This window comes from Mastacembelus armatus, chromosome 22 (assembly GCF_900324485.2).
Source record: "Mastacembelus armatus chromosome 22, fMasArm1.2, whole genome shotgun sequence".
Classification (NCBI taxonomy): domain Eukaryota; kingdom Metazoa; phylum Chordata; class Actinopteri; order Synbranchiformes; family Mastacembelidae; genus Mastacembelus; species Mastacembelus armatus.
In genome coordinates this window covers 3,455,849-3,471,707 of record NC_046654.1, presented here as the reverse complement: position 1 = coordinate 3,471,707, position 15,859 = coordinate 3,455,849, and the positions used below count along the sequence as shown (strand labels likewise).

The following is a 15,859-nucleotide window of genomic DNA, read 5'->3' as shown; positions in this document are numbered from 1 at the left end:
TTTTCTTTATTTAAACGTCATTAATAAAATATTGAAACAAGCACAAACATACATGCGAATTGTATTTCACTGGGAGAGATATTTTTTTAAAAATCTGGAAACTATGGTAGCGATACGAGCGCGCATGCTCAGTAGTGCCTTTGTGTGACTGCCTGCAGAGCCAACTAGCTAGTTAGCCGCAGTGGCTAACCTCAAACATTAACGCTAGACGAAACAGTGTAGCTAGCAAGTTAGCTGTGCAGCTAATCATGGTGAATGTAAAGAAGCGGAAAGGTCGAGTCGTGATTGACTCTGACTCCGAGGACAGTGCTAGCGACGATAATCTAGATCAGGTAGGTGCGCATTTCTCAGATTTTGTCACACATGATCGCGTCTTAAGCTGCTAACAATTTGAGGTGAAGCTAATGTATGCTAACTGATACGCTGTGCTTGGCCTCGCTTCAACAAACTGAGAGTGGGCCCGTCTTATTTAAAAATACTTGATCCCTTTCTGATTAAACACACCGTTCCTAAATTCAAATGAGTTGTTTTCATGGGTGTTTCTGTGGGATATCCAACATCGAGCAAAGCGTTTGAGATTGTACAGAAAGCAGCTGATGTTAAGGTTACATTCCGAGAGATGCACTCGGCGCTAAGCAGTCATACCACGAAAATGCAGCACCAGGGGCCTTGCTGGGTTTGTGTGGTAATGTTTGTGGCTACAGCCGAGATTCTTGGATGATGTGTGTTTGGCTCACAAACGTAACGAGCAAGTGAATTAGCTGGAAGAACCTTATCTCCTGAATGACGTCATTGGCGCGGAGGTAAACTTCTATTTCGGTGTTGACAAACAAGCGCTGGGCAAGCTGGCTGAAGACCAGACCGGTGTAACGTGTCAGTCTGTAGACCTGTCTGGTGTAACGTGTCAGTCTGAAGACCTGTCTGGTGTAACGTGTCAGTCTGAAGACCTGCCCTGACCAGTGTCACATGTCAGTCTGAAGACCTGACCACTGTAACGTGTCAGTCTGTAGACCTGATTGGTGCAAAATGTCCGTCTTTAGACCTGTCTGGTGTAACGTGTCAGTCTGAAGACCTGACCGCTGTAACGTGTCAGTCTGTAGACCTGATTGGTGCAAAATGTCAGTCTTTAGACCTGTCTGGTTCAAAATGTCAGTCTGAAGACCTGACCACTGTAACGTGTCAGTCTGTGGACCTGATTGGTGCAAAATGTCAGTCTTTAGACCTGTCTTTTGTCACGTGTCAGTTTGAAGACCTGACTGCTGTAACGTGTCAGTCTGTAGACCTGATTGGTGCAAAATGTCAGTCTGTGGACCTGTCTAGTGTCACATGTCAGTCTGAAGACCTGCCCTGACCGGTGTCACGTGTCAGTCTGTAGACCTGACCGGTGTAACATGCCAGTCTGACCTAACTGCTGTGAGAAAAGTTTAGTAACTCTTGGTTTCTCAAACAGTGACTTTTTAGTGTTTTGAGTTGAAGAGTCACATACATGTGGTAGATAAAAGATGTGATGAGAAACATTTAGTAAACTGTGTTTCCGTGGTTCAGCGGTGTGGTGGTTAGACACACGTAAGTGGTAGATGATGGATGGATGTTTCCTTGGTTGCTCCAAACTCAGAATGTTTTTTTATCCAGTGCTGGTAGTTCTCTACAGTTGTTTTTTAATTTGACCTTGAGAAAAACATCCATGCAGATTTGTAGTATTATATCAGTGTTTGAGATGCAACTTTGTCTCTCTCAGAACTCATTCCAGTACTGTAACTCAGCCAATCCAAAGTTCTGGTGTGGTTCCAGTGCTCACCTTTTCCCAATTTTCAAATTTGTAAACCGTGCAGTGTTGAATCACTTTTATGTAAGGTAACATGAAGCATTAAAAACTTTGTCAGCAGCCTGGCTGGTCACATCATGGCTAGTATTTGATGAGCTTAATAAGCTCAGTATCGGTGCTGGTATGAGACAGTATGATGGATCATCGTCTCCACCTCTTACTGAAGGATTGCAGCTTTTCCACATTCTTACACTGAAGGAAGACATAGCTCTTGCTTTTCTGTATGATGTTGTTCAGATACATTCAGGCCCTGTTATGAACTAGTTTACCGAATCACAATTTTACCCTGTTCAGACAAATCTCTGCTCACACCACCTTCTGAATGTGTTTGATTACTTGTGGTTAGATTTTGCCTTCTCGCAGATATAATTTTGCCTGTGGGAAACTAACCACACCTAAAGAAAGTACCCATTTGGTCCTGCCCAGGACGAGCAGAGTGGTCACAACTTTTGTCGTGGGATTCAGCTGTGTATGCAATGTGTGTTTTGCTGTGTGCATAATATAAACTTGGCTGATTAGCATTTAAATACGATTAGGGACATGTTCTCTTTGTATATGAGGTCATATGCATCACACCCCTGAATGTGTCTTGTTGCACTGGATCCCAATGTGTCCTGTCCTCCATGTGGTTTGGGTTCAGACTTGTTTTTAAAGATGTTCACTTGTGATGTATGTGAGCAAGGAAACAGTTACAGGACATAACAGGCACATTTTTCACAATTTGCACGACTTTGTGATTGTGGGTTTACTGGCTGCTCTGCCTGAACCACATCACTGTGTTCTCATCTCTAGGAGCTGCTGTCTCTGGCGAAGAGGAAGAGGGTTGATTCTGGTGAGCAAGAAGAGCCGGTCAGCAAACCTGCAGCATCTACAGACTCTGAGACATCTGACAGCGACGATGAGGTATGCCAGTCTTTGCATTTGCTCAAAAAGGTTTTACATTTTTTTATTTTAAGAGATTGAAATTGAATGGATGCAAATTCATTTTAAAGATGTCTGTGTTACAGTTGTTATTGGCACAAGAGAATAGTAGTAGTAGTTCTCAGTAAGTTACAGCTATATGACAACTAAACCTCAATTTTTGACTCTTTGTGTAGTGGACTGTGGGTGGTACCAAAGGAAAAAAGAAGGTTAAGCAGGGGAAAGGGTCTGAGAAGAAGAACGCTACAAAGAAGAAGATTAATAAAGCAACGGCATCTGGCAGCTCAGATGGAGACAGCTCAGCTGAGAGCTCTGCTCCTGAGGAGGGTATGTGTCTTCAGCGCACATCAGGAACAAAGCTTTTTCATTTCTTCTTTTTTGTTTTTACATATTAGCCACTCCTGCTTCAGTGGCCATGTATGATAAAAGGTTCAGAAACTTGTTGTGGTAGCAGTCATACAGCTCAGCTTCACATAGCAGACACACATCTGTAAGTTAATGAAATTTTATATAAAGTGCAGAGCCGGACATATTCTGAAGTGCAGATTACACATGTCACCAGATTGCCATGTCTGCGGTTGTTTCGGGTGGTTGGGATTAAGTGACTCATTCTCTTATCCTTGTTATCCTGGCTGGTGCACAGTGTAGCATCTAAGATGTTTGCTGTGCATTAAGTCCTCACTGTGATGGAAAAGTCTTTGGGAAACCTTCCTGGAAATCTGGTCAACATCCTGTGCAAGTGTCCAAAATGATCTAGATATGTTTGGGGGGGGGGGACCTCCATCACAGCTGATCTGTTAGAGCTCAGTGGAAAACATAAAATAATACTCTAGATAAGAACGTTTACATTTTCTTCAATTTGGACTTTACGTTTAGGCCTCCTCATGTCAGAAATTAGTAGAACAGTAGAATTTGGTCCAGCTCAATGTTGTCAGTGATGGTCAGTTATAATGTGACTTGATCAATTCTAAACCAACATTCAGCTGTGGCGTTATGTTTGGTGTTACCTTACTCTGAATCTGAACTGGAGGCAGCTGAGTGATTCCTGCTGCTGTCTGTAAATCCTTCAGGTGAGGTGTCCGATTCGGAGAGCAATAGTTCGTCCTCCAGCTCAGACTCGGACTCCTCTGAGGACGAGGTGTTCAGGGACGGTTATGACGATGACTTAATGGGAGATGCGGAGGACAGAGCTCGTCTGGAGCAGATGACAGAGAAAGAGCGAGAGCAGGAGCTGTTCAACAGGATTGAGAAGCGAGAAGTGCTAAAGAGACGGTGAGAGAGGATGGTTGAATGAAAGCACAGCAAAAAATCTTTAAAAACACTGTAGTCAGCATAAATCATATTTGGTTTTACCTCAGTAGAGCATTACATTCGTGTGTAAAGCAGTCTGTAACTTTTGCATTATTGTGTGTTTACTGTTTTTCATTACCAATCATCTGTTTTGACAGGTTTGAAATAAAGAAGAAGCTGAAGACGGCAAAGAAGAAGGAGAAAGAGGAGAAGAAGAAGAAGCAGGAGGAAGAGCAAGAGAAAAGGAAGCAATCTCAGGTTCAAGACACACAAGTGGTGAGTCCAGTGTAGTTGCATCAGCACAGAAGTATTTTGCCAGTATTTCAGGTGATGTCGCCCAATCCATATAAATATTTTTTATGCCCTTCTCTTTAGGTCATGTCACACAACAAGGAGAGACGATCCAAACGCGATGAAAAACTTGACAAAAAGTCCCAGGCCATGGAAGAACTGAAAGCTGAGCGTGAGAAGAAGAAAAACAAAACCGGTGGGTGTAATTGTACTTCTTTGTGATGCTGCTGCTTGGACTTTTCAGTCAGTTCCAAAGCTGATGTGTCATCTTTTTGTTGAGCAGCGGAACTTCTGGCTAAACGTCAGCCCCTGAAGACGAGTGAGGTTTATTCTGATGATGAGGAGGAAGAGGAAGAAGACGACGACAAGTCATCTGTCAAAAGTGATCGGAGTTCACGTTCATCTTCTTATGATGACGATGAGTATGTGCCATTCAGTTTTTGTGATTGGTGGATAAAAGACTTATCAGAAAACCCCACTTGTCTCTTGATTTGAAGTAAGTCTGGACTGTTTTGTGCCTACAGAAAGGAAGAGACTCCCCCAAAGTCACAACCTGTTTCACTACCAGATGAGCTCAACAGGATCCGTCTGTCCAGACACAAGCTGGAGCGCTGGTGCCACATGCCCTTCTTTGCTAAGACGGTGACCGGCTGCTTTGTGAGGATAGGGATCGGGAACAGCAGCAGTAAACCAGTTTATAGGGTGAGCTTGGCTTCTAAGCAGCATTCTTATATGGTATCCAACATTTGACACCAAAATGGTTTTCTATAAGAATGACAGTGTAGATCTTTAGAGAAATAAAGGATGGTTTGTGAGTGTAGTTTCATTTTAGTCCTTTGTTTTTGCTGAAGGTTGCTGAAATTGTGGATGTGGTGGAGACAGCGAAGGTTTACCAACTTGGATCAACGCGAACAAACAAGGGATTACAATTAAGGCAGGTGATCTGTCACTGATGTTTTATACATGTTAAAGTATGTAATGAAGAATCTGGCACTCTTCCCCAAAAATGTGACCTTTTCGATGTTGTGTGTCTTCTTCAGGCATGGCGGTGACACACGGGTCTTCAGGCTTGAGTTTGTATCAAATCAAGAGTTTACAGAAAGCGAGTTTATGAAGTGGAAAGAGGCGGTAAGTGGACTTAAAGACGGGAATTTAAGATGTACCTAAATTTCTTGAAGAGACAAACAATAAACAGTGATGTGTGGTGCTTAGGTTCAGGTTTGTGTGTTGGTTTTCTGCTCAGATGATGGTTGCTGGAATGGAAGTTCCAACTCTGGACGAAATCACCAAAAAGGAGCAGTCCATTAAAGAGGCTGTGAACTACAAGTTTAATGACAAAGACATAGAAGATGTAAGTCTGTCTCTAGATCTCTGTTTCTCTGGATTTCTGTCTGTTATGAACTGCAGCAAAACCCTTTTGTTTTTACTCTGCAGATTGTTAAAGAGAAAGACAGATTCCGAAAAGCGCCACCAAATTATGCCATGAAGAAAACGCAGTTACTTAAAGATAAGGTAAAGAAAATGCTCGATTGGAAGACATAGTCTGATCTCTGTAGCCTCTTAAGTCTTAAAAATCAAGCCTACTAACTGGCACATCCCCATAAATGACTGACAAATATTCCAACACTGAACTTTCTGACAACAAACTGTTTTGATTGAAGGCCATGGCAGAAGAGAGCGGCGATGGTGATAGAGTGAAAGTGATCCAGGATGAGCTGAACGAACTTGAGGAAAGGGCAGAAGCACTTGACAGACAGAGGACCAAGAATATCTCTGCCATCAGGTACATGGACTACAGTTATGTATTCAGAAATATGCTCTAAGTCATGACAGTGGTTCATTCCTTTCTCTCACTGGTTGAAAAAAAATGTGTTGCTGGGAAGGAAATATATATATATATATATATATATATAAATAATATCTGAGAATTGAATCATGTCCTCAATGTCACAACTCATTATTTTGGAGTTTATTGTGCACTAAGACAGAATTACATTTTTGTGTTTCTCAGCTACATTAACCAGAGGAACAGAAGCTGGAACATTGTTGAATCTGAGAAAGCTCTTGTGGTAAGAGTCCACCTGCTTTGACACCATCTCAATATATCTGTTTTGTTGACTTGTGATGTCTCATAGTGGTGCTTTTATGATTTTAAATAAGTTTTGAAATATCAGTTGTTGTGGAAATTTGGAAAACATCAATGTTGTATCTTGTAGTTTCAGTTTGCAGTGAAAGAAAATGTCACTGAAGGGAAGAAACTTTCACCTTTACAAATCAGCTGGTTTCTCTTGAAACAGCTGTCTCTTTCTTCAGTGGTTGTTACTGTCTCCTATCTTACTGAAACACTGCCACATTTCAGTCACCCTGGTTCACCTTAGGCCAGTTGCTGCATTGTTTGTGAAGAGAGTTCTGTCTCACAGTGACATAAGCCAGGAAAACTAAAACCAGTATAGTCAAGCTGTACTGCTCCTGAAATAACCCAGGTTTCATTCCCCTGGTCTCTGACAGGCTGAAGGACAAAATGCCAAAAACCAACAAATGGACCCTTTCACACGAAGACAGTGCAAACCCACCATGGTGTCTAATGTAAGAGTTTACGTATCAATGCCTATACCTGCAGGAATAAACACTGTTGTATCTACTTTTATGACGTGAATCTGTCAATATGTTCTGCAGGCCAGAGACCCATCAGTCCATGCAGCTATTCTTGCTCATCTGAACCAGAAGTATGGTTCTGGGTCAACACCAGATCCGACGAGTGCAGAGAAGAACAAAGTGGTAAGCAGCTTGTCGCATCACCGCACTCCCGTTGCATCAACTGTGAGATATTTTTCATTTTTTCTCCAGCCATCAAAGCATAGAAAGACGAATTGTCAGATTCGTTCTTCCTGAAAATGCTGCAGTTGTCGGTGTGTGTTGGTGATGGCTGAATGACAAACAAGATAACACTTTTAAGGCCTCTGGAGATAGAGAAATCTAAATATAGTATGCTTTATTTTAGGGAATGGAACATGTTCAGATGTAGAGCAAAAAGCTAATTTTGGAAAGAAATATAGATTGAACTAATCATACAGATACTGGTATTGAGATCGAGGAACAGAGAAGTTACAGTGAGTGAACATGAATCTGATTGACACCTGTTTTTCTTTGTTGCAGGGACAACCAAACCTGAAAGACAAAGATGTCCCCAAGCCAACCACTGACCTCTCAGAAGACTTGTTTAAAGTTCATGATTTTGATGTTAAGATTGACCTCCAGGTCCCCAACGCAGGTGAGATGGTTTCTCCCATGTGTGTATGTGTTACTGGATGGTGGATGCAGGTGTTACTTGGCTGCAGGACAAACTGGTTAATGTCAGTCATAGAAATTCAGCACAGGCCGGTTGATTATGCTCTTGTTGTTCTGCAGAGGCGAAGTCTCTCTCCGTGAGCTCCAACGCGCTGCCAGTGAAGGACGGCGCTCCACGCCGCTCCCTCAACCTGGAGGACTACAAGAAGAGGAGGGGGCTGATCTGATGTGCCCAGTCCGTAATTCAGAAACCACATTGCATGTGTAATTGGTTCCGTGCGTGCCTGTGTGTGCGTGTGCGTGTGCCTGTGTGCGCGTGTGTGGGTGTATGTGTGTGTGTATGAGCGAGAGAGAGATTGTTGATAAAACAGACTGTTTATCCCACCACAGAGGAAATACTGAGTGAAGACAACATTTTTCTCAAAGGATCTCTTTGGAAACTTGTCCAGATATTTGTTGTTTTATTTTTTCATCATCACACACAAACTCTCATGTTGAGTTGTGTTTTTTTTTTTTATGTATTTAACTTCTCTCCCCATCTTTTGGATCATCTGGAGTCCACTCCTTTTTTTTTTCTCTGAGAAAAAGCAGCACTCGTGTTAAGGCTTCGAACAAGGACACTATCTTGGAAGACTTAGATTCTTGAGGCATTTTGAAATTACTGAACTGGACATTTAATGGAGTTGACCAGCTTGTCATCACCAACAATGAATTACTCTTGTAAATGTTTTCCCCCCTGATATGCGATCATCTGCCCATGAAGTCCATCCTAAATTTTAACAGATTTTTTTTTTGTGTGTGTAGATGATCACTATCTCTGACTCAACCGTGAACCAGCTCTCCATGGGAAGTGTGAAAATTTCATTAGATGTCAACGGGACATTTATCAGTTTTTAAGTCTTTGAAACAAAACGATTTAAGAGGAGCCCTTTTCTATCGCTGGTCTGCTTATAAAAGTGTTGGTTCAGTTCTCCTACCTTGTTTGGTTGTTCATGGGATAACTCCCTACCCCTTAACTTGCAGAGCAGATTCTACTTGTTATCAATTGTGTCCATAGTCAGTTCCTGTATTGATGTGGCATGCCATGTAAATATACATTTTGGAGTGAGTGCGGAAAAAATAAAAAGACACTGTTTCATAACATAACAGTTTATCTGTTTTTTTGTTTGTTTGTTTTTTAAGTTTAAAGCTGACAGTTGGATTTAGTTGAATAGGTTTACCATTGGTTGTACTGAATATGAAGTATTCAGAACTTTTACTTAAGTAGTATTCTACTACTAGTAGCACTATAAATCTATTGGACCATATGGAAGACTGGTTCATTTCATAACACAGTATATTATATTATTGGATTTTAATTACTGATGTGTTCAATGCTTTAAAATTGCACCTGGTCAAGGAGGACTAATAATTAGTGTATATACTGGTTAGCTTAAAAATTCCCTCCTGGGTATCAGTGAAGTCTTATAACAGTATGTCATAACTTATTTGTTGCTTATGTTGTGTAATTAACTAATCTGAATATAAAAATAAAGTTATTTAATAAATGTAGTGGTCTAAAGTTACTTTTAGCCAGAGCTTATATTTGTATATATTTATTCTTAAAACGCATGAGCACACAGGAGGCGGGTGCAGAACATCGCAAATCTGATTGGTTAATTTTTGATCAGGCTTTTCTGAGGACGCTCTGTTTTGGGGCCCTTGCTAGCAGCGCTTCCTGGTCCACGTATTGAGAAGATCACCAAAATCTTTATGACGGATAATGACATTAGACTGTGTTTATCCAGACCGTTTTCCTTTTCCATGTTCCCCAGTTAAAGCTCGGAAATAGCCGACGATAGTGACCGGAGACATTTTGACAACTGGACGTCGTTTCAAACGGTACGTTGTTGGCTTATAGCCTGTTATAGCCTGTTAGCTTTAGCAATCATGGAGTTTATTCTGAACCATCTGTGTTTACGCTGCTGTTGTGATAACTCCATTGTCATAGGCTCCTCTAATAACTTTCGCCCTCCTGTATTTGACCGTCATCGTAAAATGTGGTGTCGTTAAAATCAGAATAAGTAGCTAGCATTGATTGTTGATTGTTGAGTTAGCATGCTAGCTGTGCACAAATCCTGCACTGAGGGAGTCCTGAGTCCTGAGTCCAGTCTCTCAGGCTGCTTGAAATAGCCAAAGGATTATTAACTTTGACTATGGGTCTAATGTCATCTAAACCTTAACCTTAACTATCTGTATCTTATTGGGTTAAGCTCAACCTGTTGCATCTGCTCTTTGAAATTCAGATGCACTTGTGGTTTTGGACAAGTGTGTTTGACACTGTCTCCTCTAAAAGGTACATTACCACCCAAAGCTACAGCAGATTATTAAACCACTCTGTGTTAATTTACCCGTAGGACTGTGTTGCTGCTTTGCATCTCGAAGATACACTGATTACAGACATATATTGTATGTTCTATAGCAATAAGGACATATAATAACTTACAGCCAGTTTTGCTTTGCCGGAACTATAGCCTTTTTTATTTATTCAGTGTCGTTTGACAAAGAGACAGGCTCTGTTTTCCAGCAACGCCCTGATCACACTCATGGTTATAACACACACACACACAAACACACACTGTACTCAGGACAACCATAGTCTGATTTGCTGCTCCTTCACTTTTCCTGCCCATATTTATGCTGCCTGACCAGGCATTGAACTCACCTTTATTGCTACTTAGTTGTGTTCTTGTTGAAATTGTTTTTGGAGCCTTTTCACATATAATCTTTCACACTCCCTGATAACTTATAATTACACGTGACTTTTTTATTCTTAAATTGAGCAAATATGTTAATATGTTGAACGTCTTTTAGCTGTCTGGTAAACCTTGACATCTAGGAACCTGATTGGAATAAGATCCAAGTGTCATTTTATCTTTATATTTTGCTGTTTTTTAGGATGTATAATGTCTTGGTTGGCTGACTTGGCTGGGAAAGCTGAAGATTTCCTGAATAAAGTGGACCAGGGAGCTGCCACTGCCCTGAGCCATAGCCAGGCAAAAACATCCTCCTTTTCATTATCCTATGAAGGAGAATCAACTGTCAAGCCTGAGTATAGCACCGCAGGGTACAAGACCGATGCAGCTGTGACACATCATACCTATGCATCCTCCAACGATGCACCAAGCTACATCTCTGCTGCAGCTGGAAACGTCAAAAGATCCAATGCAACCCTGCTGGCAGGCACAGCCAACGTAGCCAGTACCCCCTCTGGTTCTGGCAGCAATGTAGCCAACTCTTCCAAGAACTCTTCTGGCTTTGTGAGGCCCAAAAAGAGTGACCAGGATGTAGACGACGACATGCTCTTTGACTTTCTGAACAGCTCAGACCCTCCCATCAGCAGCAGGAGGGATTCAAGAAGAGAACTTGTTAAAGTTGTAGTTCCAGCTACTGAGGTCCAAGCCCTTACACCGCTTCCTTCTACCACTCCTCATACAATCCCCTCAGCCCCATCCACACCCCCCTCAACCCATGGTATATCCAGGGCCTCAAGCATGAGCTCCCTGTCTGCTCACAGCATCAAAACTTCAGAGGATAGCTCCGCCAAAGAGCAAAGCCAAGGTGTGATTGACCCGACACATTGCAGTGGCGAAATTAATTGGGGGTGGGGGGTATCTGACTCATAGAAAGATATAACTATGGTATGAGTTTTCTATCTTAATAGTACATACAGATGGTTTAAGTTTGTAATGTGCGTCTGAGCTATGGTGCTTATTTTGCATATATAGAGTAACTAGAGAAATTAAAGAAAATGTGTTAATTTTACATGAAAAATAACTAAAACCATGATTATCTTAGATGATTGTCTGTATATGTTCTGTTCTTTAACAATTCGTTGCAGGTCTGGTCCAGTCCTAATTGTATATTTGCAGGCACATCTCTTATGCCTTACATATATAAATTGTATAACCATGTCCTTTTCAGGTATTAATGTCCAAACGTGTTCTTTATGCTCTTTCTCACCCGTGTTCACTAAAGACACACCTGAGAGTTCAGACTCAGGTTTGGCTGTCCCCCAGGAGTCCAGCAGGCAGGAGGCTCCTGCTCCTCCCACAGAGGAGCCACAGAGCCAGATCCTGTCCAGTCTGCGTCTGGAGAACCAGCTGCTGCGCAGTGAGGTGGCCTCTCTCAACCAGGAGATGGCTTCAGTCATCCAGAGAGCAAAAGACTTGCAAGACGGTAAGAGAAAAGACCAGTCAGAAAGACAACCTAGATATCTGCACATCCACCTCTCTGTTGCTGATGTTGTTCTCTACTCTTGCAGAACTGAACCAGGCCCGACTACGAGCAGACAGATGGAACTCGGAGCAGTCTCAGTCTGACCGAACCTTTCGGGAACTTCGGTCACAGGTTGATGACCTGACGGAAGCTCTCTCAGCTAAAGATGGTCAGCTAGCAGTCCTGAAAATCAGACTTGATGAAGCTGATCAGCTGCTGAAATCCCGCAGTGCTGCACTAGAGGAAGCACAGAAAGAAAAGTCAAGGTACACTCTTGTTGAAATCTTATGAAGTAGAGACAGTCAGCTTTTAAAGAATGTAGGTATCAGGATATTTTTTTTACTTTTTTACTTAATTAGAATTATGCAAGACCACACAGAGGGGAACAGCATGCAGTCCCAAGCTCTTGATACGGTACAGGAGAGACTACGAGAGGCTGAACTGGCTCTGAGGAGGGAACAGGATAGCTACAGACAGATGCAGGTACAGTGTAATCACATTTGTTCCTCTGTGCATAATTGATAGTTTTGAAAATTCCTGTCACCTTTTCACTTTAGTGTTGGGGTACCTGTGTAAATGTATTAATTCTTTTGTCGTGTAGAGTGAGTATGCTGGTCGACTGTCCAAACTGGAAGGTGAGAGGCAGACCCTTGCAGAGACGGTGACAGCAGCAGAGCGCAGAGCTGCAGAGGAGAAGCTCAGGGTTGATGATCTCCAACAGCAACTGAAAAGTGCCAAAGCAGCAGCTGAGTCTGCCAAGCAGGAGTTTCAAGACTATAAGCACAAAGCTTCACGCATCCTCCAAGTAAGTCTGGCTGAGGCCCTCATTTTATAACTGCCACTGGCGCTAAGATGAAGTGCTCTTCATTGTTTTCAAGCTATACTTATTAGTTTTAACATCTTTGTGTGTTGTGGTCAGCTTTCATTTGATAACTCTCAACTGTGTGTGATAATCTTGTAAATGTTCTTTCTAGTCCAAAGAGAAGCTGATCAGCAGTCTGAAGGAGGGATCTGGCTTGGACACTCTGGACGGCAGTGGGGCCATGGCTCTGGAGCTGGAGGAACTTCGTCATGAGAAGGAGTTACAGAGGGAGGAGATCCAAAAACTTCAGGGGCAAGTGCACACACTTCGAACAGAAATACAGGTAAGATACTGTAAAGGGTGAGGACTTCAATTGAGTGTTTCAGGTGTACATACATTTGTTGTAGTTGTAGTTGTGGTGTTCCTCTCTCTCAGGACTTAGAGAATCAGGCCCTGGCTGAGGCAGAGATGTGGCGGGAACAGCAGGTGCAGTTTCAGGAGCAGCAGGCCTTACAGAACAGAGCTAAGCAGGAGGTGGAGGCTGAGGTGGAGCGCTACAAGCAGGTAAATGGAAATTGTAATGTCCGAAAATAGCAACTGTAGAGAAGGTTTATGTATGTTTTATTACATAATTTTTGCATCTGACTAAATGAAAATATGGTTTGTTAAATCATAGGAGTTGCAGTACCTTGAGGAAGAGAACCACCGAGCCAAAACTACTCTGCAAAGTCGAATCAAAGACAGAGAAGATGAAATCCAAAAACTCAGGAACCAGGTCAGTCCCTTTATAATTAAACCATGTATGCAAATGAGCTTGGGCTGCATTTGATCTTCTTTGCGAGAGTGTGTGGTATTTCTATTTTACCATGACATTGTGCCAAACCTTTTCACTGATACAGCTGTCACCTTTAGTAATATGTTTCCTCTTATGTACTAACTCTTCCAGCTGACCAACAAGACTCTGAGCAGCAGCAGCCAGACAGAGCTGGAGAATAGGCTTCACCAGCTCACAGAGGCGTTGATCCAGAAGCAGACGATGCTGGAGGCTCTGGGCACAGAAAAAAGCTCCTTGGTCTTCCAGCTGGAGCGTCTGGAACAGCAGCTGAAAAATGCAGAGAGTGGACAAAGTGGAGGACCAGCCATCAACATGAGTGGCCTGGAGGGACCAGGTAGGCACAACTACAATGGGCCACAATGATTGGTATTTTGTAGACAGGTGAAATGCAGAACAGTGATATATAATTTCCCCACAGGAATACTGACATTCTTGATATATTTGATTAAATAAAAGACTATTTAGAGACTTTGTCTTTTTGCAGAAATTTGATTAACCATGACAAATAATAGCAGTTGAATTATTATGTTGGTACAGTTTTTCTCTTTTTATAGTTAATAATAAAGTTGTTTTGTTTTTTTTTGTTAGGCTTAATAGTTGATCAGATTGACTCATAATGTCTTTTTTTTTTTTTTTTTTTTTTTTATTTTCAGGGCCACGACAAAGAAACATGCCAGTACTCTTCAGTGATCAGGACAGTCCAGGTGTGTATGGCAAAGTACGTAAGGCAGCCAGCACTATTGACCGTTTCAGGTAAGATTTCCCTTTTCTTATAGTTGTCATAATAATATAGCAGTTGCTCTGTTTCCCATTGTGAAATAATTTCCCCAACGATAACTACAAAATGTTTCTCTTCTATATTCCAGCATCAGACTAGGAATCTTTTTGAGGCGATACCCTGTGGCCAGAGTGTTTGTTATTCTATACATGGTGAGGATTAATTTAAGAAATGGTATACAGTTTTCCCATGTTGATTAACACTTTTAGTAAAAGATATTAACAATCTCAAACCATTTTTTTGTTAACAGGCCATATTGCACTTGTGGGTCATGATTGTCCTCTTGACTTACACACCAGAAATGCATCATGGTTATCCTGACGGAAGATAGAAGGCTTGAATTTATCAGTTTGGTTTTTATTTGCTCTATTGCCTTCCATGTAAGGATAGTACAAGGTGCTGGATATGGACTGTGGGGCCTGACTCTCCGTGATTTGCACAGAAATGCTAAGAACTAAAGACATTTGTTCTTGTTTCTTTATCATTTCCAACTGAAGATTGATAGCTGTTTTGAGTTTTAAAATAATTACAGAGTGATATATTGTAATGGTGGACTGCTGAAAGGACATTAAATGAAAAATGATCTCACACCTGTCATCACTGCTTTCAGACATCTGTTCTCTTGAGAGATTGTATTTAACACTATGTAAAAAAAAATCTTTTAATAAACAAGTTAGATGTTAACAACACAGCCTGTCACCTTATGAATATATGAAAATACAACCTCTTTTCACTTTTTTCACTTCATATTCACTTCTTTTACACTAAAAAGTCAGTTTAATCGTACCACTGGGTTTAAAAATATATGTACAATAGTACTGAAAGTAAAAGTACTTTAAAGTGTAAATCATTTCATTTTCATTTTAATTGCCTTATATACCTCTGGGAAGCCTGTGAAGTATTATCTTAGCCTGGAATAATATATAATAAGTTATGTTTTGATTGCATTTTGTTTAATAATATATTAATGAGTTTAATAATAAAATAATACTTGAATACTATAATATTTATTAATCAATAAATAGAATCCAGTAACACAAATCTTTAAGTAATTTGGGCTGTGTATACTTTAGTACCTGGATGCAGATTTATTTGTAACAAAGTATTTCTACATTTTGGTATTTTTACTTAAGTATATCAGTACTTCTTCCACCACTGCCACTGACAATCTCAAAATATTTATATAACTAAATGTCGACCCAGAGAATGCCTGACTTTCCGTTGTAGCTCTTGAACGCACCTTGGCTTTGTTGGTCCTCCAGTATCCCACAATGCATCGCTGTGTCCACGTCAAACCTGACAGCCGTCGCTGGAGCCGAGCTGATAATGGCTGCAGTTGAGGTGGCACTTTGAGGGCTCCGTGCTGTTTAGATCGGAGGTAAACGACTGGAAATACTGCGCTAATTCACCGCAGAGTTTACCGGGCTCGACGTAAACCCGCCACTGACGGTATTACCCGTTTAAAGATGAGAAAATGCGACTTAGCTCGTTCGTCTTGACAGATTCCTCCAGCTGTCCTAGCCGGGGTCTGTGCTGAATGAGCGTCTCAAGCCTGAAAAGCGACTTTTCCTG

At 41.4% G+C, this 15,859-nt stretch overlaps 2 protein-coding genes across 2 annotated transcripts; both read left to right on the top strand.

Annotated features, from left to right (window-relative positions):
- The first annotated feature begins 129 nt into the window (after nt 1–129).
- On the top strand, nt 130–8,720 carry rtf1 (RTF1 homolog, Paf1/RNA polymerase II complex component). The gene is made up of 18 exons (XM_026299126.1): nt 130–332; nt 2,618–2,728; nt 2,923–3,073; nt 3,817–4,018; nt 4,195–4,312; nt 4,412–4,523; nt 4,611–4,749; nt 4,852–5,029; nt 5,179–5,261; nt 5,368–5,455; nt 5,571–5,678; nt 5,762–5,839; nt 5,989–6,110; nt 6,339–6,396; nt 6,836–6,913; nt 7,004–7,105; nt 7,484–7,598; nt 7,736–8,720. The coding sequence occupies exons 1-18, from the start codon at nt 249–251 to the stop codon at nt 7,840–7,842; spliced, it is 2,034 nt and encodes a 677-aa protein (XP_026154911.1). The 5' UTR covers nt 130–248; the 3' UTR covers nt 7,843–8,720.
- Nucleotides 8,721–9,317: 597 nt separating this feature from the next.
- golga5 (golgin A5) lies at nt 9,318–14,884 on the top strand. Its single transcript, XM_026299103.1, has 13 exons — nt 9,318–9,496; nt 10,553–11,215; nt 11,633–11,833; nt 11,919–12,138; nt 12,232–12,355; nt 12,474–12,677; nt 12,847–13,017; nt 13,110–13,238; nt 13,351–13,449; nt 13,621–13,843; nt 14,163–14,262; nt 14,376–14,439; nt 14,538–14,884. Exons 2-13 carry the CDS (start codon nt 10,561–10,563, stop codon nt 14,616–14,618), a joined length of 2,271 nt encoding a protein of 756 aa, XP_026154888.1. The 5' UTR covers nt 9,318–9,496; nt 10,553–10,560; the 3' UTR covers nt 14,619–14,884.
- The last annotated feature ends 975 nt before the right edge of the window (nt 14,885–15,859 follow it).